General features: G+C 41.7%; 1 protein-coding gene across 1 annotated transcript in view; it reads right to left on the bottom strand.

The window, feature by feature from the left end:
* Positions 1–1,276: 1,276 nt before the first annotated feature.
* cacna1ba (calcium channel, voltage-dependent, N type, alpha 1B subunit, a) overlaps positions 1,277–23,882 on the bottom strand; it is an 846,233-nt gene continuing 823,627 nt past the window's right edge. The window contains exons 42-46 of the mRNA XM_073052070.1: positions 21,584–21,713; positions 20,898–21,005; positions 15,015–15,234; positions 11,761–11,984; positions 1,277–4,585 (exon numbers count right to left, since the gene is read on the bottom strand). Of these exons, the coding sequence (XP_072908171.1) occupies positions 4,040–4,585; positions 11,761–11,984; positions 15,015–15,234; positions 20,898–21,005; positions 21,584–21,713 (1,228 nt within the window). The 3' untranslated portion in view covers positions 1,277–4,039. The remainder of the gene's footprint in view (positions 4,586–11,760; positions 11,985–15,014; positions 15,235–20,897; positions 21,006–21,583; positions 21,714–23,882) is intronic.

Genomic DNA, 23,882 nt, shown 5'->3' with positions numbered 1-23,882 from the left:
TTGGAGTGCCCTCAGTCATAGACATCAGGTATTGCAACACACTAAGGGTTACTCTCATTGGAAACCAGTTTACATACAGCAGACTCCATTCCAGTTCGATCCCTGACAAGCCGTTACAATTTTTAAAATGCTACCATCAAAATACATTAAATAAGATCAAGCTCATGTTCAAGCAACATTTCTTTAACAACACTGATTTGATCTTAACAGGGTTCAACTGGACGTACAGAATGAAGATACATTTAATTGTTTTACAATATTAATAACTTCCTAAAAGGCCTACATCATCAGGATTCTTTCCGTGGCTTGGGAGCTGCACTTTGCTGTAAAGGTTGTGCTGGGATCAGTCTCCCTGCTATAGTACAGCTCTTGTTACATCAATGTGGGCAGGTCAGGTTCTGCCACCTCTTAAAAACGTGGATAGTTTCTTGACTGCTTCAAAAGATTTAAGAGCAATATTTCTCTGTGTTCACTGATTTTTAGTGGGAGGACAGACCAGGGTACAAAGCACAAAAGGTCGCCTGGCAGTCACATCCATTTTTATCGGTAGAATTGTCAAAATGAGGAACCCAGACTTTCAGGCAAAGGTCAAATTTCAGGGGCAGTCAAAAAAGTCATTCTGCATCTTCAAGGAATCTGAATTTCCTAAGCCCAATGGTCTGTGCTGTTGGGAAGAAATCTGTTGCTATGGTAACCCTCAGCTAAGGCCTGCTCTGAAGATGACACAGCCCCTTTAAAATGACAACTCAACCCTAACTATTTTTAGGAATGCTAGAAAGACCACTTGGCATCAGGGTACGTTCCATGCCCAAGGAACCAAAAATTACCTCATGCCAGTGCAATACCCATCTTGTTTCCGTTCGAGAAATAATGCTGTACTTCAGTTCAAGAAATTCATTGTTTGCTGTGATAGACAGCCCTTTTTACTTTGCAACCAATCTACAATAGATATTTTTTCCCAATAAACTTTATTTAATCAGTCATGCATGAATGATATAAAAAGGATCTATTCAAACATTCCAAAAAATTCCATGTTTTCTTTTTGGCTAACTACTTCCCACATGGAAGTTTTTTTTCATAGAGAGGAAGTGATATAAAAAGACACAGCAGGTCAAGAGGTTAATACAATATTCAGGCTTGGGGCATGACATGCAATTCTTCAAAGTTGCATCAAACAAAAATTGCAGTGCGTAACAATATTTATTTCCCAATTATAATTAGGGTTGTGTCCTTTTGGTATGTGTAAACTATCAATAAAAGACATAAGAACAGTTCGACAAATGCATCTTTATATAATTTCAAAACATTCATACATTCTCAACATAGTAGTTAATGCAACAAAGCTAGATAACTATATTTTTTAAAGATTTGCAGAAGTTTTGTTTAAAAATTGTGCAAATTAGAAACACATGAAGCATGTGAAATTTTACTCCTAAGATTTATTTAATTCAAGGGTTCTGCCTCGTACAAAATATAACTGTAGAAACTGCAGAAGTTCAAAGTTTGGCTGATAAATATTATTCAGGCAGCAAACTAGTCAACCACACGACCTGATTGGCTCCAGTCAATTGTAGGGTTGGAATTAATTAGCTTTCCCAACACTGTTTTAAATATAAAGTTGTTGCAACAAACTCCCAAATTTATATCAAAGTGTGTTTTTTTTTCAAAATGAACAGCTGATGAATACATTGTATCAAAAAATGGTACTGTACCAGGATAAACAATAGTTCATGCACATAGTTCTATCACATGCTCACATTATTTCATCAAAGTACAACCATAAGTAAACTGAACTCTGGATGTGAAAATAGTTCGGTGGATCTTGTTTTTGGCAACCTGCTGTAATGAATGGAAGGAAAGAAAGGGTGCAGCTTGATGAAGCGGAGTGTATGCGGCACGTAGAAAAGGTGGGGAGGCCACAGGTAACGTTTCGGCACCAAACTAACAAATGTTTCCATTTCCATTTTATTCAGTTGTCCTTTGTTTACCCAGAGCAGCCCCGCAATACTGACTTGGGAGAGAGTGATTTTGAATGGAGGTGCTGACACTTCTGCCTAATGTTGTGGAACCCAGACAGAAAGTCCTCGGTCACAAATGAGCTCAGATGTCACATCATCAATTTATCACTTGTGGAAGTACGGGAGAGCTTATCTACTATTGGAAAAAAAAATTTCCAACCCTTCTGCGGAGACATAGTCCTATAATTAATGAGTACAATGGTGCATGCATTATTCAAGGTGTATGCTTGACTTAAAAAGTCCTGTGAAACATTCCAGGAACAATTGTATTAATATACATACCCCCTCCCACCCCTACAGAGTCAATAATCGGTTTTCTTCAAAATTGTGTTGTGCCTTTATTATAAGGAAAGGTATAAAACTTTTGGTCACTATCATGCTGAGGCCTGAAAATGGAAAATTCAGCAGTTAAAGCTACAGAATGAATTATTTTAGTGTTTTTTGCCTGACAAGTATCATGTTGCATAGCCTTCCTGACAAATATCCCGCTTTCCTCCCTCACTGTTTGACTCTTCAAAGTGCACATTTTGTAGGCTATTTCCACCTGGTATTTTTTTTTAAATGATTTACACAACAAAGAAAGCACATCATGTTTTCTCATGTATCCTTACAACATAGAAACTATACACCATAAAACATGTGCTGAGAACTTCCACAACCAAGTTTAAAAAGATGGGCTATGCACTGTGAACGTGAAAGACATGACGCTGTGCTGGTTTGCACCCTTTCACTTTTGTCTTCCTGTTACCAACTTCAGAAAAAGTTTAAAGCCCAGATTTGCTCATCAACACCAAATAAAGTCTGTTGGCTTTCTGTTTCAAATTTTATTTTTGCAACAAGTCATTCAAGTCTGGTTATCAAGGTATGATGTGTAGATCTTTTGCTTGAAGCCACCAATACCTGTCACCTCTGCTTTACAGCCATACCTCCCAGGGTCCCCACTTGCATGTTCAGATGCAAGTGGCTGAATCTTCTCTAATGAGTTATTTAAAACGTTAGGCACTTGGAATTCAACAGTTGGAGCAATAAATAGAAAGAGTGGAAGGCAATGACCGAACAAAGGCAGGCTAAGTCCTCACATACAAACCTCAACTTATTACACACTCTAAAAGTGAACGGTGTGAAGCTCCTGTAATTACAGGAGATTTGATAAAATGATGGATTGTGCAGCCTGGATCACAAGTCACATTAATGCTACAACAAGTGGGGAAAGGACACAATGGGGAACAAAACAAGGAGGATTTTTAAGGAATTGAGAGAAGCAGCACAAAGAAAGGCCTCTAGACCTGGAAAAAAAAACAGTGCCGACAGTTCCACAGCCCAAACCTGAACAGGTCAGGAAACATTGTGTTAATGGATGGGAACACTGCAGAGATGTCGAGACGTAGTGCAGTACTAGAGCAGAAAATTTGTTTACTGGCTCCATTCAAGACATTTTAATCTCTGTTATTGACATCAAGTCCTACATTTAAAAGCTTTTGCAGTCAGCATCAGTCTCTCGATATGCATTAAAATATCCTCTCCCACTTTCCCCTCCAGCTCCCTTCCTCTGGCATCCAAAAGTCTGTGATGAAGGCTGATCCTGCCCTCTCACAACTTGTGCCACGGACAGGCAATCTCCTTCACCACTTGTCCAGAGGTAACCAAGAGCAGGCTATCATAACTTCATCAGGTCTTTTTCACTTTTATTTACATATTTATATAATAAATTTGGCATCTGTTGTTTTCTGAAATAGCCAATGTAGGGAGAGATAGAAAAAACGTGTTCTCTAGAATGAAACAGTCATTAGTTTTCTTCGCTTCAAGTGAACCACTTTTCACTTGCAAATTCAGTGCAAAAACAAGTTGAAGCAATCTTTTAAATAAAAATCAGATTCCTGGAACCATTTCCAGTTTCCATATCCCCACAAATGCTGCATATGAACACACACACACACTCTGAGCTCTGACAGAACACCCTGCCGATGATAAAACTCATCACGTTAATGCATAATCAGTAATAGCCTTGCTTAACCACCACACTAGCACCAGTCATCCTCGTCTGCCTCCCGGTAACACTTGTGCTCCCCTGCACCTGTGCCTGGCCCCGTGCTCATTCCCAGATTGCAGTGGTAACCGTTCGGGACCCGGCGGCTCTGGTGAGGTTGAGACGAGAGAGACATGATGCAGGAAGTCCGGGGTGACCGGCCGGTGGTCGTGGCCACGGCCACCTCGAAGGTGAGAGTTTCTTCCAGCAGCTCCTGGCCATCGCTACTGCAGCTGCCGTGGTGCCCCAGGTAGGGATCGGAGCTGATGCGCGTCACCGTCGGCTGCCTGCAGTCACCGCTGCCGTGGGGCTGGCTCTGGAGGTGGTTGTGCTCGGATCGCCCACGGCTCAGTCTCCCCGGGGAGCTCGGGGGCGGCACACCGTGCAGGTGGTTGAAATAAGCCGGAGAGGAGTTGGCGGTCTTGTAGGTGATGCTGGGGCGCGGTGTGAGCGGGGTTGGAGGCAGCTGCCTGCGGCCACGACATGGGGTGCTAGCTCCAGAGGCTGTCTGCATAGGGCTGTCATTAACCGAACCACTGCCCTACATGAAAAGTGGAACAAAGCAATTCAAAGGACAAACTGATGCACACACAGAGGAAAACAAAAAAAAACACAAAGCACCAACAGAAAAGAACGTTGAGCCACACAAGAACAAAAAGGGCAAAAGTTCAGACAAAGCACCAAAAATGTAAAGGATGAGGCAAAATACACAGAGATGCAGAGAAAATTGGGGGAAAATGTTTATCATGAGTGGCAAAATCAACGACTGAAGAAGTAGGTAAAATTTCAGCAGCATTTGGTATTAAATATATAAGGTAGAAGCCTAGAATAGGAAAAAGAGTGCAGATGTAGTTAGTTGATACATCACAACAGAGATTTCAGTCAGTTCATTACAGTTAATCATATGTGTGTGTCTATATACATATATATATATATATACATACACACACATATATATACACATATACACTTAATTACTTTCATTCAATAAAAAATAGATAATAGTTATTTTTATTCAATACCAAAAAAAGAGATCTATTTTTCTGGAGATGTTCACCTCAAATTTTTTAGTTATTCCTAAAAGAATGGCAATTTTATCCCTAGGAATAGTGCGAAGAGCAGATTTTCACTGTACCTGTGCATACATGTACTTGTGAATATGACAATAAAAACAACTTTAAGATTAGTTGAGAGATAATAAAAGTTATAATATCATTACACCCTTTATTATCTCAATAACGAGGGGGAGAACTTGAGATTTTTACTACTTGGAGAAGCTTGCGTTCAAATGCATTGGCAGAAAAATTTAGAGTTGTCTTCAGTTCATTATAAGAAGTGATGGGCAGAAATGGAGCCTGGTTTATTATTCCAGTCCTTACATACTCTTCCTCCTACCACTGATTCACTGTTCTTATTTGGCATTTAATTATAACTGCTCCTACTCCAAATGTACAAGATGTACCTCTTTGTCACTAAAATAGCAGTCCCTAAAAAGTCCCTAAAATATGCCATGTGAGGTGCAGTCAAATCATATATTTTCCTCAAGGTGATATTTATTGTAAATTAAAGCTTAAACAGTTTTGTCCTTTGTTAAAGGTATTCTTGATAATATCTAAATCAATTGGGAAAGGTTTGGACTAAGAGTTTATGCATTGAGTTTTTTTAATCACCGAGGCTTGGGTTTAGAGTTATAAACATTTTGTGAATTAAGGAAGCAGGAAATACAGGATAGCAGAAAACCTGTAAGGGGCAGAGACAGGGTACAGAGAATCTTTCTCCCATGGTGAGGCTATCAAAAACAAGAGGACCTAGGTTTAAGGTGAGAGGAAGGAGCTTTAAAGGGGATATAAGGAAAAAGTTAATTTTTTTTACCGAGAGTGGTTGATACCTGGAACTGACTGACAGAGGATGTAGTGAATTCATAAACAATCACTTTATGTAATATGACATATACCACCATCACCAGTCTATTGATCTGTGTTGCAAATTTTGACCTTGAACTCTAAGTTGACTCTGTTCAGCCACAGTTCTTAGCACCCTGCTATTACCTATGTATGTCCTATGTATACCTGACTTTCAAAATGTTAGGTCTAACACACCTATTGGGACTAAATTCCACCTATGAACACAGCAACCGTCTTTCAACTTGATGAACATCCTGCGCTAGCCTTAGCAATAACTTATTTTGCTATTCACAACACTAACAATCAGAATCAGGTTTAATATCACTGGCATCTGTTGGGGAATGTGATGTTTTGCAGCAGCAGTACATTGCAATACATAATAATAACTATAAATTACAATAAGTATATATATATATATATATATATATAAAAGAAACTTAAATAAGTAGAGCAAGAAGAGTGGGAAAATACTAGGTAGTGTTCATAGGTTCATTGAGCAGAGTCTGATGCTCAGACGCAGAGAGTTGACAAGGACTACAGTGTTGATAGGAGATTCCCCAGTCAGAGGAACAGAGACAAAGTTCTGTGGGTGTGATAGAGACAACCAGATGGTATGTTGCCTCCCTGATGCTGGGGTCAGGGAAGTCTTGCATCCTCAAGGGTGAGGGTGAGCTACCAGTAACCTAGGTGCATATTGGAACCAATGACATAGATAGGCAGGGTGAGAAGGTCCTGAAGAGAGATTTTAGGGAGCTAGGTCGAAAGCTGAGAAACAGGACCTCCAGGGTAGTAATCTCTGGACTGTTGCCTGTGCCACGCACCAGTGAGGGTAGGAATAGGATGATTTGGCAGGTGAATGCGTGGCTGAGGAATTGGTGCAGGGAACAGGGGTTCAGATTTATCAATAATTGGGATCTCTTCTGGGGAAGGTATGGCCTATACAGAAGGGACGGGTTACACCTGAATCAGAGGGGATCCAATACCCTTGCAAGTAGATTGACGAGAGATGTTCGGGAGGGTTTAAACTAATTTGGCAGGGGGATGAGGAATGGAGTGATGGTGCTGAAGATGAGGAAGCTGGTTTACAAGCAGAGGAAATGTGTAGCGAGGAGAGCTATCATAGGGAAAACTGCAGTCAACAGGATGATTTGCAATGTAAAAGGTAGACAAAATCAAAAAGGGTGAATACAGGACTGAAGGTGTTATAATTGAATGTGTGAAGTATAAGCAATAAGGCAGATGAACTTGCAGCACAGTTACAGATTAGCATGTTTGATGTTGTAGGCATCACTGAATCATGGCTGAAAGAAGATTATAGTTGGGAGCTTACTGTCCAAGGATACGCATTGTATCAAAAGGACAAGCAGGAAGGCAGAGGGGGCAGCATTCCTCTGCTGGTAAAAAATGAAACCAAATCATTAGAAAGAGGTGACATAGGGTCAGAAGGTCAGAAGGATAGAGCTGAGGAACTGCAAGGGTAAAAAGGTCCTGGTGGGAGTTGTATATAGATGCCCAAACACCTGTAAGGATGTGGTCTACAAATTACAATGGGAGATAGAAATTGCATGCCAAAAGAGCAATGTTACAATAATCATGGAGGATTTCAATAGGCAGGTAGATTGGGAAAATCACGTTGGTGCTGGATTCCAGGAGGGGGAATTTCTAGTGTGACTACAAGATGGCTTTTTAGAGCAGCTCATGGTTGAGCCCATCAGGGGATCAGCTATTAATAAACAGCTTAAGGTAAAAGAACTCTTAGGGAAAAGTCATTATAATAGGATCAAATTCACCATGAAATTTGAGAAGGAGAAACTAAAGTCAGTTGTATCAGTATTACAGTGGAGTAAAGGGAATTACAGTGGAGTAAAGGGAATTACAGAGGAACAAGAGAGGAGTTGGCCAGGATTGATTGGAAAAGAACACTGGCAGGGATGATGGCAGAGCAGCAATGGCTGGAATTTCAGTAAGCACTTTGGAAGGCACAGGATATATACATCCCAGAGAGGAAGAAGTATTCTAAAGGCAAGATGATACAACCGTGGCTAACAAGAGAAGTCAAAGCCAACATAAAAGTTGAAGAGAGGGCATACAATAGAGCAAAATTAGTCAAGAGTTAGAGGATTGGGAAGCTTTTAAAAGCCAACAGAAGGCAACTAAAAAGTTATTAAGAAGTTAAAGATGGAATGCAAAATTAAGCTAGCCAACAATATTAAAAAGGATACCAAAAATTTGTTCAGATATATAAAGTGTAAATGAGAAGTGAGAGTGAATATTGGATCACTGGAAACAATGCTAGATAGTTAGCAATGGGGGACAGGAAATGGAGGGCAAACTGAATAAGTATTTTGCATCAGTCTTCACTGTGGTAGACACTAGCAATTTGGTGGAAGTTTCACGTGTCAGGGGTCATGAAGTGTGTGAAGTTACCATAACGAGAGAGAAGATTCTTGGGAAACTGAAAGTTCTGAAGGTAGATAAGTCAGCTGGACTAGATGGTGTACACCCCAGAGTTCTGAAAGAGGTGGCTGAAGAGATTGTGGAGGCATTAGTAATAATCTTTCAAGAATCACTAGATTCTGGTATGGTTCTGGAAGACAAGAAAATTGCAAATGATATTCCTCTCTTTTAAGAATGAGAAAGGCAGAAGAAAGGAAACTATAGTCCAATTAGTCTGACTTCAGTGGCTGGGAAGATGCTGGACTTGAAAATTAAGGATGAGGTTTCAGGGTACTTGGAGACACATGATAAAATAGGCCATAGTTAGCATGGTTTCCTCATTGGAAAATCTTGCCTGACAAATCTGTTGAAATTCTTTGAAGAAATAACAAGCAGGATAGACAAAGGAGAATCAGCTGATGTGCACTTGGATTTTCAGAAGGCCTTTGACAAAGTTGCCGCACATGAGACTGCTGTGAAGAAATGCTGTGTGTGTGATTTCAGGCTCCTGTACCTCCTCCTTGATGGTAGCAATGAGAAGAGGGCATGTCCTAGGTGATGGGGTTAATGATGAATGCTGTCTTTTTGAGGCATCACCTTTTGAAGGTGTTTTGGATGATTGGTGGTTAATGCCCATGATGGAGCTGGCTGAGTTTGCATCTTTCTGCAGGTTTTTCCAAACCTGTCCATCCCAGGTGGTGACGCAAAAGTTAGAATGCTCTCTACAGTATCTCTGTAGAAATTTTCGAGTCTTTGGTGGCTGTGTGGAACATGTCCTTACCTGAGAAATCACCTAGGATTACCCATAGCCCTATATTTTTCTGAGCTCCATGTACCTGTCTAGGAGTCTCTTAAAAAACCCTATTGTATCCACTTCCACCACCGTTACCGGCAGCCCATTCCACGCACTCACCACTCTCTGCGTAAAAAACTTACCCCTGACATCTCCTCTGTACCTACTTCCAAACACCTTAAAACTGTGCCCTCTCGTGCTAGCCATTTCGGCCCTGGGGAAAAAGCCTCTGACTATCCATACGATCAATACCTTTCATCATCTTATACACCTCTATCAGGTCACCTCTCATCCTTCGTCGCTCCAAGGAGAAAAGGCCAAGTTCACTCAATCTATTCTCATAAGGCATGCTCCCCAATCCAGGCAACTTTGTAAATCTCCTCTGCACCCTTTCTATGGTTTCCACATCCTTCCTATAGTGAGATGACAAGAAAGAACTGAGCACAGTACTCCAAGTGGGGTCTGAACAGGATCCTATATAGCTGCAACATTATCTCCTGGCTCCTAAACTCAATCCCACGATTGATGACGGCCAATGCACCATATGCTTTCTTAACCACATAGTCAACCTGCGCAGCAGTTTTGAGTGTCCTATGGACTCGGACCCCAAGATCCCTCTGATCCTCCACACTGCCAAGAGTCTTACCATTAGTACTATATTCAGCCATCATATTTGACCTACCAAAATGAACCACCTCACATTTATCTCAGTTGAACTTCATCTGCCACTTCTCAGCCCAGTTTTGCATCCTATCAATGTCCCGCTGTAACCTCTGACAGCCCTCCACACTATCCACAACACCCCCCCCCCCCCCCCCAACCTTTGTGTCATCAGCAAATTTACTAACCCAACCCACTACTTCTTTATCCAGGTCATTTATAAAAATCACCAAGAGTAGGGGTCCCAGAATAGATCCCTGAGGCACACCACTGGTCACTGACCTCCATGCAGGATATGACCCATCTACAACCACACTTTGCCTTCTGTGGGCAAGCTAGTTCTGGATCCACAAAGCAATGTCCCCTTGGATCCCATGCCTCCTTACTTTCTCAATAAGCCTTGCATGGGGTACCTTGTCAAATGCCTTGCTGAACTCCATATACACTGCATCTACTGCTCTACCTTCAGCAATGTGTTTAGTTACATCCTCAAAATATTCAATCAGGCTCGTAAGGCACGACCTGCCTTTCACAAAGCCATGCTGACTATTCCTAATCATATTATGCCTTTCCAAATGTTCATAAATCCTGCCTCTCAGGATCTTCTCCATCAGCTTACCAACCAATGTTGACTGATTTGCAGTGCAGGTTGAACATTCATGCTGCTGCAGCAATGTAGCACAAATGCACGATGGGGACAGAGTAGGTTCCGAGTCAGCAAGTCAGGCTCCAATATGGAGAGGATGTTCCACTCGTGGGTTAATTAAATGCACAGTCCTCACTTGAGCCTGGGAGTTTGCCACAGAAGTCAATAATGGATTCTTTTCCATTGAACAGATGTACTTGTGGGGGAGGTTGCAGGGAAATTACTGGGAAAATGGGATTGGTCTGGGAGCCAGCTGAACTGAACGGGCTCCTCCAACGCCATGAGAAAATCTGACTTTGGAAATGTGTATTTGCAATTTGGAAACAAGGCCTTGCTACTTGTGGAAACAAGCTGGCATCTCTGGAAATGATGAGATGGAGGACAGGAAGGAGATAGAGAGCTGAGTGCCACGGTGTTAAGACAACTTCTCCCTTAGTGACAGCTACACAAAAGAGCTGATCATTGACTGTGGGAAGTGGGACAAAGCACATGCCTCTTCATGTATCAATAATATTTAGGTGGAGATGACTGAGAGATACATGTTCCTAGTGTAAATTTGTCTTGGTCCTTGCCAAGAAAGCTCACTAGCTCCTCTACTTCATTGGAAGGTTAAGGAAATTCAGCATGCCCACAATTGCTTTCACCAGTTTTTACAGATGCACAGATAGAAAGCATCCATCGCGGATTTGTCACATCTTGTATGGCAACTGTTCTTCCCTCAAGATGCAAAGAAATTGCAGAGTTACAAATGCACCACAAAAACCATCTTCCCCTACTTGTGTGGAATGATTTGACTGGATGGCACACAGACAAAATCTTTTCACTATATCTCTGTACATGTGACAATAATAGGCCAATTTCAGTTAATCCTTGCTCCTGTCCACTTCAGGCTCCAGAGAGTCTGATTGAACGCTGGGGAATCCTTACTTGCTCCTGCATCTTCCCAAAACTCACACTGTGGGGTCAGTTCAGCCTGTACTAATGCCTGCTGAAAGTCAGCCAATCAGTTAAGAACAGGAGACATGTAGGTACATTTGCGCTTTTGTGTGGCTTTTACCATTTCATGATTACTTTGGACAACCCCTGAGATTCACTGAGCTACACAAACCTGCATAAATGCACATCCTAAAACACAGCATAGAAGAAAAGGTGCAGATTTGGTGCTCATCTCCAATTCTGCACATCACACAGTTGCCGGCTTGTTGTCCTTCTTATCAGTTATTTCGTACTTAGCAGAACACACTGGTTAGTGAGATGATGAGTTAATTTCTCCTCACCTGTCTATGGAGCCCCTGCTCTGGACCAGTACTCGGAGATGCAGACCGGCTGTGATCAGTTGACTTGGGCTGTGGGGCCTCCCGACTGCCATATCGGTCACAGGAATAGTAGCGCTGCTTCTCGACGGATGACGGAGGCTTCCGCTCCTGTGACCTACCACGCTCATGCTCTTTAGATGACTGATCTCTTGGGTGAGCTGCAGAACTGGGGTCATCCAGTTGCCCTACAAGGTAAGTAGAATGTCAAATTCTCTGACCGTCTTCCTCAATAAACAGGGTTTATAGACTTCACTGATGCTTGAAGGTGACACACATACACTAGCCCTGCCTCAGCAACTGAGCAATACAAACCGCCTCTTGCACTACCATCTCGTGAACCAGATCCCCAGCTAGCCCCACTACCTTGTGGGCAGCCTCAGGAGAGACAAAGGCTACAGGAGTAAACCCAGGCAGAATATCTGGAGTGGAGCCCCTAAGGTGGTTGGACGTCACTGACATCTTCCTGGCAGCTCTTGCAGCCAAGCTGATGCCAAAAATGTTGTTTCACTTTCCTTTGGACTACTCCAGTAAGGGTGAGTCGGGGATGCTAGACATCCCAGGATCTCCATACTTCCGGCCAGGCTTGACCCATAGCACGTACCCATTGTCCTTCGAGGCAACAGATGCCATCAGCACCACTGACTTCTTTCTGACAGTCTCTCACCATCTCCACCACACTAGGCCAAAGAAAGAACTCCCTTGACATTTACCTTCCACCCCACCCTTCACACTTATTGTTTAAAATTGTGCCAGCTCCAACTTGATCCCACCAAATCTTCACCTTTCTCCACTCCACAGGGGCCACCAACACTGCGACTCCCTGGTCCACTCTCCCATTCCAGGGCATTTCCCTGTGTGACTGGAGGAGATGCAGCCCCGTCCGTTCACCTCTTCGCTTCCCACCATCCAGGAACTCAAGCAACTTTTCCAGGTGAAGCGGTGACTCACTAGTACTACTTCCAGTCTAGTGTACTGAACTTGGTGTTCACAGTGTAGTCTCCTCTACACTCGGAGAAACGAAACATAAGTGTATGATTCTTTGCAGAGCACGAGCACCCACACTCAATCTGCAGGCCTCCTGTTGCATTCAGTCTCACTCCCATTGTGACCCATCTGTGTGTGTTCTCCTCCACTGCCATAGTGAAGCCCAGTGTAAACCAGAAAAACAACATCTTCCATCTAGACACTTCGCAACAGCAAAACTCTGAATTTTCCAACCTCACATAAACTGTTCTCTTGTTTCTTTCCATTATCATACTTCTGGCCCTCTCTAATCCTATTTCATCAAAATGCCTCACTTATGGCAGTAGTTGTTCTCTTTTTCACCTGATGGTGTTGAATCCAACTCTATATGGTCACACCTGGAATCACCTTGTGCTCCTCCCCTCCCCCATGTTTATTTTCTGGCCTGACGAAGGGTCTCTTCACTGAACCATCACCTGTTCACTTCCTTCCACAGATGCTGCCTGATTTGCTGAGTTCCTCCAGAATTTTGTATGCGTTGTTTCAGGTGGTCATTTGTCTTCCACCTCACTCCTCCCACCTCTCTATGCATTTAAACTGTGAACCCAACACCTTAACTGGCTTCTCTTTCCACAGACAGCTTGCTATTTTTTGCTTCCCTTGACTTTCTTCAGGGAAAGTAAATGTTATTATTTAATCGTTTCTTCGTATCCAGATCCCAAAGATGACATGGTTTCAGAGCCTTAATCTCTGAACTACATCCATTTAGCTGGACTAGATTTTCTTGATACAAAACATGCTTTTAGCACTTAATTAAATGCAATAGTATCAACAATAAGGACCAATGTTTTTAAAAAGTTGACAGCTCAGGGCTCTCCCAATGTATTCCTCTAACTCAAGCACCTTGGAAGCACTCAGTACACACTGGAATACTGGATTTGTTCCACTCCTTATCTTGGTTATTAAAACTTTCTTTCTATTGTTGAAGGTTTTTAAAATAAAAAAAGTACAAGGAGTTTATCATTGAATTCACACTGGCCTTGCCATCTTCTGATATTCTGGAAAGTAGCTCTGTCTCTGAAATGCATGAGTTAGCCTTTAACGTTCATAAAGAGGAGCCATCCACTATAATTATCCCTTATGCAAGGTTTCTCTAAAATCGCCTTAGTTTGTGACTTCCGACTTGGTGCCAGTGCTACATGCAACAATGACCCAGCACACCTAAGACACAACAAAATGCAGCTCCTGGAATCTGGAACAACAAAGATGCCAGAAGAAATCTGCCAGTTGGGCAGTATCTGTGGAAAGAAGTGGATAGTCAACATTTTGGGTTGAGATGAAGGGTCCAGATATCAGGTCTCGAACCAAAACATTGACTGTCCATTTTTCTCCACAGCTGCTGCCTGACCCCCTGAATTCCTCCAGCATCTTGTTTCCAGCACATCAGCAAGCTGCAAATCTAATGTCCGGTCAGTTGTCCAATCTTTGCAGAAGCTCCCAGCTTCTATGCTACTTAAAAATAACTTGTTTTGTCTCTGCAACCCGCCAAAATGCTGGAGGAACTCAATAGGTCAGGCAGCATCTATGGAATGAATAACAGTCAGTGTTTCATATCAAGCCTCTTCTTCAGGACTGGAAAGGAAGGAGGGTTAACTAGAAGGTGATTGGTGAAATCAGGTTGGTGGAAAAAATAAAGAGTGCAGAAGAAGAAGGAATCTGATAGGAGAGGTTTTCAAATTCTGATGGAAGGTCTTTAATCTAAAGCATTATCTTTGTTGTTTTTTCCACTGATCCTGCCTGGCGCCTTTTAAATTTAGAAATGGGCCCTTCCAGCCAAATGAGCGCACTCTGCCCAATTACACCCATATGGCCAGTCAATTAACCAACCAACCCATACATCTTTGGAATGAACATATCTAGCATTTTCTGATTTTATTTCAGATTTTCAGCATCCGCAGACTTTTTTGCTTCCATTGTCCAGAGCCCCTTATATAACAATAAGTTGCAACAAGTAAGCATTGGGCTTAATCAAATTAGAGAGGCATTTTAGCCATTAGGGCTGGGACTCCTTCAAAGGCGAAAGGAGGGAACAGTCTACCTTCAGTGTTAACCCAGCCTACGAACAGATGACACAAATATAAGTGTTCTTTACTGTAAGATGTACAATTCCAAGATTCTGTATTTAAAAAACTCTTTGAGCTTCCAGATATCTAGCTGTCTTCTCATGCTCAGTCTGCTGCTCAATTTGTTACCTGCTTGTCCATCAGCATTTTTGCTGGGAGACCGCTCAAGCGATCGCTGCTTTTTCTCTCTCCTGCGATGGCAGCGGTGCTGATGGTGATGGTGGTGATGATGTGGCATCCGAACTGGTATAACTCGTTCCAGGGAGTAATCGGGCAGATGCATCCCCTGAGCGCGTTGTGGGGTCAGTGTAGATACCGAGCGCTTCATGGGACTTGTGTCTGGGATCGGCTGCACAAAAAGGACACAGCAGCTGAGATAAGTAGAAGTCAGTTTTGCAGACCAACAGCACTCTCACAGTGGCAACAGCTTACTGCTCCACTGTAGTCAGAGCCTGTATTCTAGACACTAAAAATATGCTTGGATGGAGTTTATCATTTTCTTTCTGATGGGTCTGATGTATGAATAGAACTTAGGATGACATTTAGTGTTACTGAATAAACTGGATATTTACTTTGCTCAATGTATTGTCAACAATTTTCACAATTCTTGTGAAATTCTTGCAATATACTTTATCTTATAACTAATGATCTTCTTAGATCCCTTGTATTGTACAGGAATATATCAATCCACTGAGCTGAGGCTGACTAAATTTGCTGTGATAATGAGAACCATGCAGTTTCTATAACATTGATAATTTATAATATCATCATATTTCTTGATAGTAAAATTTCAATAGCTTCTTCCATAAGTTTCCCTGAATTATGACTACTGATACGATCAGTCAGAAATGCATCTCTGGCAGCCAAATCAACCAAATTTCTGATTTAAGTTCAAGTTACGTTAATTATTGGAATTATTCTAAAGTAGAATTTTCAGCATGATATAAAGTGATACTAGTTTTTATTCCATAGTTGAAGAGCTGAAGTCCCAGATAATTCACTGGCCACAGGAATCCACTCTGAATGAATGTTTCCCAGTTACAATTTTCATCACGTCTGCTTTCTTTTTGGGTAGAATTTGGAGCGTGTTTTCACATGCCACGTAAACCGAACCCGGTAAGTTTTGCATATCTGTCATCATTTCAGATTTCATACAAATATATTCAAGAAATCCGCACAATCCAATGAACCTTCTGAAATGGAGGTGCTGGTCCTTGGTAGTACAATCATGGGTTTAGCAAATGCAATCCTTTTTGCAGAAGTGAAGCCTCAACAAATACTTAAATGCATTTTAACTGAAATGACATCCAGCATACCAAAACTGCTATTTGGGGCTTCATTGGAAAGAAGACATATGAAAATGCAAAAAAAAAGGATCAAAAGAGTGAAGGAACAAAATCATGTAGACATAATATGAGTTACATACTGCAAGGACACTCCCAGATGATCGAGATATTTTCTTCAGCAAAGGATCGAGTAAGATGACACAGGTAAGTGAAGCAGCCAACAGCACAGGGTTTTACAGGCAATGGATCACAAAAAGGGTGGGTTGAAAGGGAAAAGGTGGAAGGTGCAATGGGTGGAAGGTTAACAGAATTAACCAAAGCCAAATGAAACATGAAGCAAATTCATAAAAGCAAAATAAATCAACCAGAATGTTTAACACCACAAAACGTGGATAACATAAAAGGAGAAATTAAACAGATCAGGGAGATGGAAATGGAACAAAATAGGATAAATGGTTGGTAGGTTTGAGAGTCCAAGTGGAGGTTGGGATGGGAAAGACAGATACAAAAAACATGAAACGTTAGTGTAGATGAACTCAATATATCAAGCAAATTTCTTTTTCTTACATGAAATGACATTTTAATCAGACTAGATGGTGCAAGAAACAATAGGTGTCACGATGGCACAAAGTAAAAACACAATATTCTAACGTTACTTCGCAATGGGCGCGCTCAGATAGGAAGCACATTGGTTCAAAACTTCCATACAATGCTTCGATACTGAAAAGAGGTGAAAATGCTTGAAGATACCAAAAAAGCATAAAACGTTATCTCCAAGAAATATGTAGACTTGAGAATGGGCTTATTGATTTACAGTACTGTGCAAATGTCTGCTTTAATTTTATGTATTGCACAGGTCTGCTGCCACAAATAATATGTAAATGATGGTAAACCTGATTCTGACATGGGTCTCTATTGTGGACTGAGAATGGGAAAGAGGAATTATGGTTGGGAAAGGGGGAAGGGAGAGGGGAGGGCAGAGGGAAGCACCAGAGGGACATTCTGTAATGATCAATAAACCATTTGTTTGGAATCAAATTACCTTGCCTGGTGTCTCAGGGCTCAGTGTGTGTCTGCACCTGTGTTACCCCATGCCACAGCGCTCCTTCTCTGCCACCTATCCTACACCCTTCCTGTGGCACTCCACCCTTACTACTCTCAACATCCTTTGCTCCGGTCAGATGTACAAACCCTCTCTCTGATCCATGCTGACAAATACAGTACTGTGCAAGACTCTTATGTCTATATATATATATATATATATATATATATATATATATAGCGAGGGTGCCTAAATGTTTGCACTGTACTGTATATTCAGGCCTTTGAACAGTAGCTGGGATGTGGGTACAAATTACAACAGGAGACAGAAAAAGAATGTTAAAAGGGCAATGTTATGATAGACATGGGGGATTTCAGTATGCAGGTAGATTGGGAAAATGAGCTGGGTCTCAATGGATAGAATTTGTACAATTCCAGTGAGATGGCATATCAGAGCAGCTTGTTATTGAGCCAACTAGGGGAAAGACAGTTCAGGATTGGGTGTGGTTTAATGAGCCAGATTAGGGAGTTTTAGGTGAAGTTTAAGAGACAGTGATCATAATATGATAGGATTCACCCTGCAGTTTGAGAGGGATAAGATAAAGTCAGATGTATCAATATTACAGTGGAGAGAAGGGAATTACAGAGGCACGAGAGAGCAGTTAGTTTGGCCAGAATTGATTGGAAAATAACACTGGCAGGGATGACAGCAGAACAGCAAAGCAGAAGGCACAGGATATATACATCCCAAAGAGGAAGAAGTATTCGAAAGGCAAAATGACACAACCATGGCTAACAAGAGAAATCAAAGCCAACATAAAAGCCAAACAGAGGGCATATACGGTAATAGTTAGAAAAATTACTGGGGAGTTAGAGGATTGGGAAGCTTTTAAAAACCAACAGAAGGCGACTAATAACTGTCATTAAGAAGGTAAAGGTGGGTTATGAAAGTCAGCTAGCCAATAATATTAATGAGGATATCAAAGGTTTCTTCAGATACATGAAGTGTAAAAGGCAGGTGACAGTGGATATTAGACAGCTGGAAAACAATGCTGGAGAAGTAGTAATGGGGGACAAGGAAATGGTGGATGAACTGAATGAGTATTTTGCATCAGTATTCACTGTGAAAGACACTAGCATTATGGTGGAAGTTCCAGGTGTCAGGGGTCATGAAGTGTGGGAAGTTAAAGATCTTGGGAAACTGAAAAGTCTGAAGGTAGATAGGTCGCCTGGACCAGATGGTGTACACCTCAGGGTTCTCAAAGAGATGGCTGCGAAGATTGTGGAGACATTAGTAATGATCTTTCAAGAATGACTAGATTCTGGAATGGTTTCCGAAGACTGGAAAATTGCAAATGTCACTCCACTCCAAGAAGACAGAAAGGCAAAAGAGAAGAAATTATAGGCCAGTTAGTTTGACGTCAGTGATTGGGAAGATGTTGGAGTCGAATATTAAGGATGAGATCTCAGGCTACTTGGAAGCACGTGATAAAATAGGCCATAGTTATCATGATTTCCTCAAGACAAATCTGTTGGAAATCCTTAAAGAAATAACAAGCAGGATAGACAAAGGAGAATCGGTTGATGTTGTGTACTTGGATTTTCAGAAGGCCTTTGACAAGGTGCCACACATGAGGCTGCCTAACAAGCTACAAGCCCATGGTATTACTGGAGGGATTTTAGCATGGATAAAGCAGTGGCTGATTGGCAGGAGGCAAAGAGCGGGAATAAAGGAGGTGTTTTCTGGTTGGCTGTTGGTGACTAGTGGTGTTCTACAGGCTTCTGTGTTGGACCGATTCTTTTTACATTATGTGTCAGTAATTTAGATAATGGAATTGATACCTTTGTGGCCAATTTTGCAGACAATATGAAGATAGGTGGACGGGAAGGTAGTTTGGGAGAAGTAGAGAGGCTATAGAAGGACCCAGACAGATTAGGAGAATAGGCAAAGAAATGGCAGAAGGAATACAATGTTGGAAAGTGTATGGTCATGTACTTTGGTAGAAGAAATCAAAGGGTTCTCTATTTTCAGAATGGTGAGAAAATACAAAATACTGAGGCGCATAACGTTCTTGGGAGTCTGTGGTGAGGAAGGCAAATGCAATGTTAACATTCATTTCAAGAGGATTAGAATATTAAAGCAAGAATGTAATGCTGAAGCTTTATAAGACACTGGTGAGGCTTCACTTGGAGTATTGTGAGCAGTTTTGGGCTCCTTATCTTAGAAAAGATGTGCTGAAACTGGAAAGGGTTCAAAGGAGGGTCACGAAAATGATTCCAGGATTGAATGGCTTGTCAAATGAAGAGTACTTGATGGTTCTGGGCCGGTATTCACTAGAATTCAGAAGAATGAGCGGTGACTTCTTTGAAACCTATTGAATGGTGAAAGGCCTTGATAGACTAGATGTGGAAAGGATGTTTCCTATCATAGAAGAGTCTAAGACCAGAGAACACAGCCTCAGAACGGAGATGAGGAGGAATTTCTTTAGCCAGAGAGTGGTGAATCTGTGGAATTTGTTGCCATGGGCAGCTGTGGAGGCCAAGTCTTTATGTATATTTAAGGCAGAGGTTGATAGATTCTTGATTGGCCAGGGCATGAAAGGACACGGGGAGAAGGCAGGAGATTGGGACTGAGAGGAAAACTGGATCAGCCATGGTGAGATGGCTAAGTGACCTAATTCTGCTTCTATATCTAATGGTCTTATGGTTTTAAAAAGACTTGCTAGCATTGGATAGGGCCCAGCGATGAAGTTTCACAAGTATATTGAAAGGCTAGATAGAGAAGATGCGGCAAGGATGTTTCCTATAGTCGGTGAATCTAAGACAAGAGAGCACAGTATCAAAATAGAGAACATACATTTAGAATAGAGGAGGAGGTGTGGAGTTTGTTGCCCTAGATGGCTGTGGAGGTCAAATCATTGAGTATATTTAAAGCAGGGGTTGATAGATGATCAAGTGATTAGTCAAGGTGTCAAATGTTACAGGGACAAGGCAGGTGAATAGGGTTGAGAGGGATAATAATTCTGCCTTGACGGAATGACGGAGCAGACTTGATGCCCTGAATGGCTTAATTCTGCACCTATGACTTATGATTTATGGTCTTGCAAAGAATTTATGGAATCAGTGACAGTTCATTTTCCTTTAGTTAAGTTTTGACTGTTTAATTGCCTCTAATTTTAGAGTGCCGTTCACACATACACAGGATTAACTTTTGAGCTGATTTTAAGCACGTTTGTCAGCGGTTAACAAAATAGGATTTCCTTTGAACTTCTCGTCTAAGGGAGATGAAATACAGTTTACAACTATAAACAAAGGAATCTGAGGCAGTTACTGAATGTTTGTTTTTGATCATTTAAGTGGAGTTCTCTAAAGGCAGGTAATGGTAATGAATAAACCTAATATATTGTTGATAAATTAATCATTATCTGTGAATGCCCAGGTCTAATTGTTGCCAACATAATCTAAATAGTGAAGATTTTAGTTCACATTTACTTAGTCCAGTCCCAGTTCTGCTTTTATATACTTGGTACAGCCAATACTCCTATTTGCATCTGGGCCAAACTCAAGTTCACAACTGTCAACATTCCCGTTTTCGTCAAGATTTCCGAGCAGGTATTCTGAGATGGATCATCTGTAGGTGCAGTGAAACTTCACCCAGCATTTCCGTTTGCAATCAGTCACTTACCTGGGTCTCTGCTGTCAGGCGAGGCATGGACGCTGCACGGCCATGACTCTCCAGACTGGGCTGATCTGAGTGGTTCATGTCATAGCCCATTTCTCTCAACTCCACCGCCTGTGCAAGAGAGAGGGAAAGTCAGCTCTTTTCATTCCCACTCCATCCACTACAAGTTTCCATAATCTTCCTTGTTCAGTGAGATTAAATCTCTGCCTACAACATGTGAGCAACCTGGTATGTGCCCACATCTGTCAAGGGAATTCCTCAACCTGCTAACAACAAAATCCCACAAAATCAATTATTTTCCCCCTGCCTGGACACTTACATTTCTTGGGTTTTCAAAATCGATTTATGCTTTATCCATATTGCTTCTTTGGTTTAAAGAATGAAAGATATCATAACTACAATCTGTCTGGAGCCCTGACCATCATGGCGTGCACTAGAGCTTCTGGTCGCGACTGCAAAGGTCAGGGTTGAAGGTAAAGGTCGTGCAGTAGGTGGGTGCTCTTAGTAATACCAAACACACTGAAGTCTAAAGTAGGGAGCTGTTGAAACCATTAACAGCAAATCTTAAACCAGCAAACATGACTCTGTGAAATGTGAATGTTGGTTGTATTGATTGGATTTGTCCACAATTACCAACAGAAACCATTAAAATGCAGTTTTACCTCACGTGATCAGAACGAAGCTCGTACCTGAGGAACGCTCTGGGTGACTAGAGCTTCATCTGCCTGACCGCTCTCAGGTATTTCTACTTTACCCTCAGTAAAAGCCTCTCGGGTCCGCAGCCAGGAGGATTCCTTTCGTCCGCTGTCTTGGTACAGGCTGTGTAAGAAGAGAGGAGCTTGTCAGAACAGGAGAGCCCATGTGTTATCTCCTAGCTGGGAGCTCAGAGGTTTGTTTGTGACACACGTAGATGCACTTCTCAAACATCCAAAGCAATCTGCAGTCAATGCAACACACATACTTTCATCTCCTTATGAAATAGAGGGAGGCCATTCAACCCATTGAGTCTATGCCAGCTCTCAGAATAACCCCATCAATCCCATTCCCACTTGAAGATAAAATATAGTGATCGATCATAGTAACCACTGAGAATCACAATAATGCAAATGAGAACAAAGTTACACGTCAAAGGGCAACTGAAATGCCAGTGACATTCAGATTTAAACACAAGAGATTCTGTAGATGCCGCAAATCCAGAGTTACACACACAAAGTGGTGACAGTGTTGAAAATGGGGCAGTTGGTATACAAGTCGATGCATCATGTAGTGAAACTGTGAGGATGGACAGGCATATGATTATGACAGAAGTGTAACATGAGGGCAAAATTGAAAAGGGTGATGAATACAGGATTGAAGGTGTTATACTTGAATGCACACAGTATATGGATAAAGGTCTTGTAGATAGGTAGGAAGATATGGCTGAAAGAAGATCATAGTTAGGAGCTTAACATCCAAGGATAAATCTTGTATCAAAAGGCCAAGCAGGTAGGCAGAGGGAGTGGGGTGGCTCTGTTGTTTAAAAATGAAAGCAGATCATTAGAAAGAGCTGACATGGCAGCAGAAGGTTTAGAATCATTGTGGGTAGAGAAAAGAAACGGCAAGGGTTAAAGCACCCATATGGGAACTGTATGCAAACCTCTAAACAGTAACCAAGATGTGGTCTACAAATTACAATGGGAGATAGAAATAGTCATGGGGGATATCAAAATGCAGGTAGATTGAGAAAATCAGGCTGGTTCTGGATCCCAAGAGAGAGGATTTGTAGAATGCCTAGGAGATGACTTTTTAGGGCAGCTGGTCATTGACGCCCACATGGGGGACAGTAATTTTGGACTGGGTGTCGTGTAATGAACCAAATTTGATTAGGGAGCCCTTGGGAGACGGTGATCAGAATATGAAAGAATTCACCCTACAGTTTGAAACGGAGAAGATAAAGTCAGATGCATCAGTGGAGTTAAGGGAAATACAGAGGCGTAAGTGATGAGCTAGCCAAAGATGATTGGAACAGGATACCAGCAGGAATTATAGCAGAGCAGCAAGAGTTGAAGTTTCTGTGGGCAATTTGGAAGGCGCGGGATAGGTACATCCCGAAGATGAAGAAGTGTTCTAAAGAGAGGGTGAGGAGACCATGGCTGACAAAGGAAGCTAAAGGCGTCATAAAAGAAAATGAGGGCATATAATATAGCAAAAATTAGTGTGAAATTAGAGGATTGGGAAGCTTTTAAAAACCAACAGAAGATAACTAAATAAACTATAAGGAGAGAAAAGATTAAATATGATGGTAAGCTAGCAAAACTATAAAAGAAGATACCAAAAGTTTTTTTCAGATATATAAAAAATGAAAGAGCAGTGAGAGTGGATATCAGACCATTGAAAATGATCTTGTAATGGGGAACAAAGCAATATTGGACAAACTTAATATGTATTTTGCTTCAGTCTTCACTGTGGAAGACACTAGCAAGTGTCGGGGGATAGAAGTGAGTATCGTGGCTATGACTAAGGAGAAGGTGCTTAGGAAGCTGAAATGTCTGAGGGACTTAAGTCAGCTGGACCAGATGGACTACACTCCTGGTTAAAAGATTGTGAAGGCATGAGAAATCATTTTTGAAGCATCACTGGATTCTGCAACGGTTCCAGAGGACTTGAAAATTGCAAATATCATTCCACACATTATGAAGAGAGGGAGGCAGAAGAAATAAAATAATAGGCCAGTTAGCCCGATCTCAGGGGTTGGGAAGATGTTGAAGTCCATTATTAAGAATGAGGTTTCAGGTACTTGGAGGTGCATGATAAAATAGGCCAAAGCTAGCATGGTTTCCTCAAGGGGAGATCTTGCCTAACATATCTGTTGGAATTCTTCGAGGAAATAACAGGCAGGATAGACAAAGGAGAGTCAGTGTATGCTATGTACTTGGATTTTTCAGAAGGCCCTTGACAAGGTGCCACACATGAGGTTGCGTAACAAGGTAAGAGCCCATGATATTACAG

Source organism: Hemitrygon akajei, chromosome 7 (genome assembly GCF_048418815.1).
Source record: "Hemitrygon akajei chromosome 7, sHemAka1.3, whole genome shotgun sequence".
NCBI lineage: Eukaryota > Metazoa > Chordata > Chondrichthyes > Myliobatiformes > Dasyatidae > Hemitrygon > Hemitrygon akajei.
Note: the sequence above shows the minus strand (reverse complement) of the source record. Positions and strands in the feature narration are given on the sequence as shown.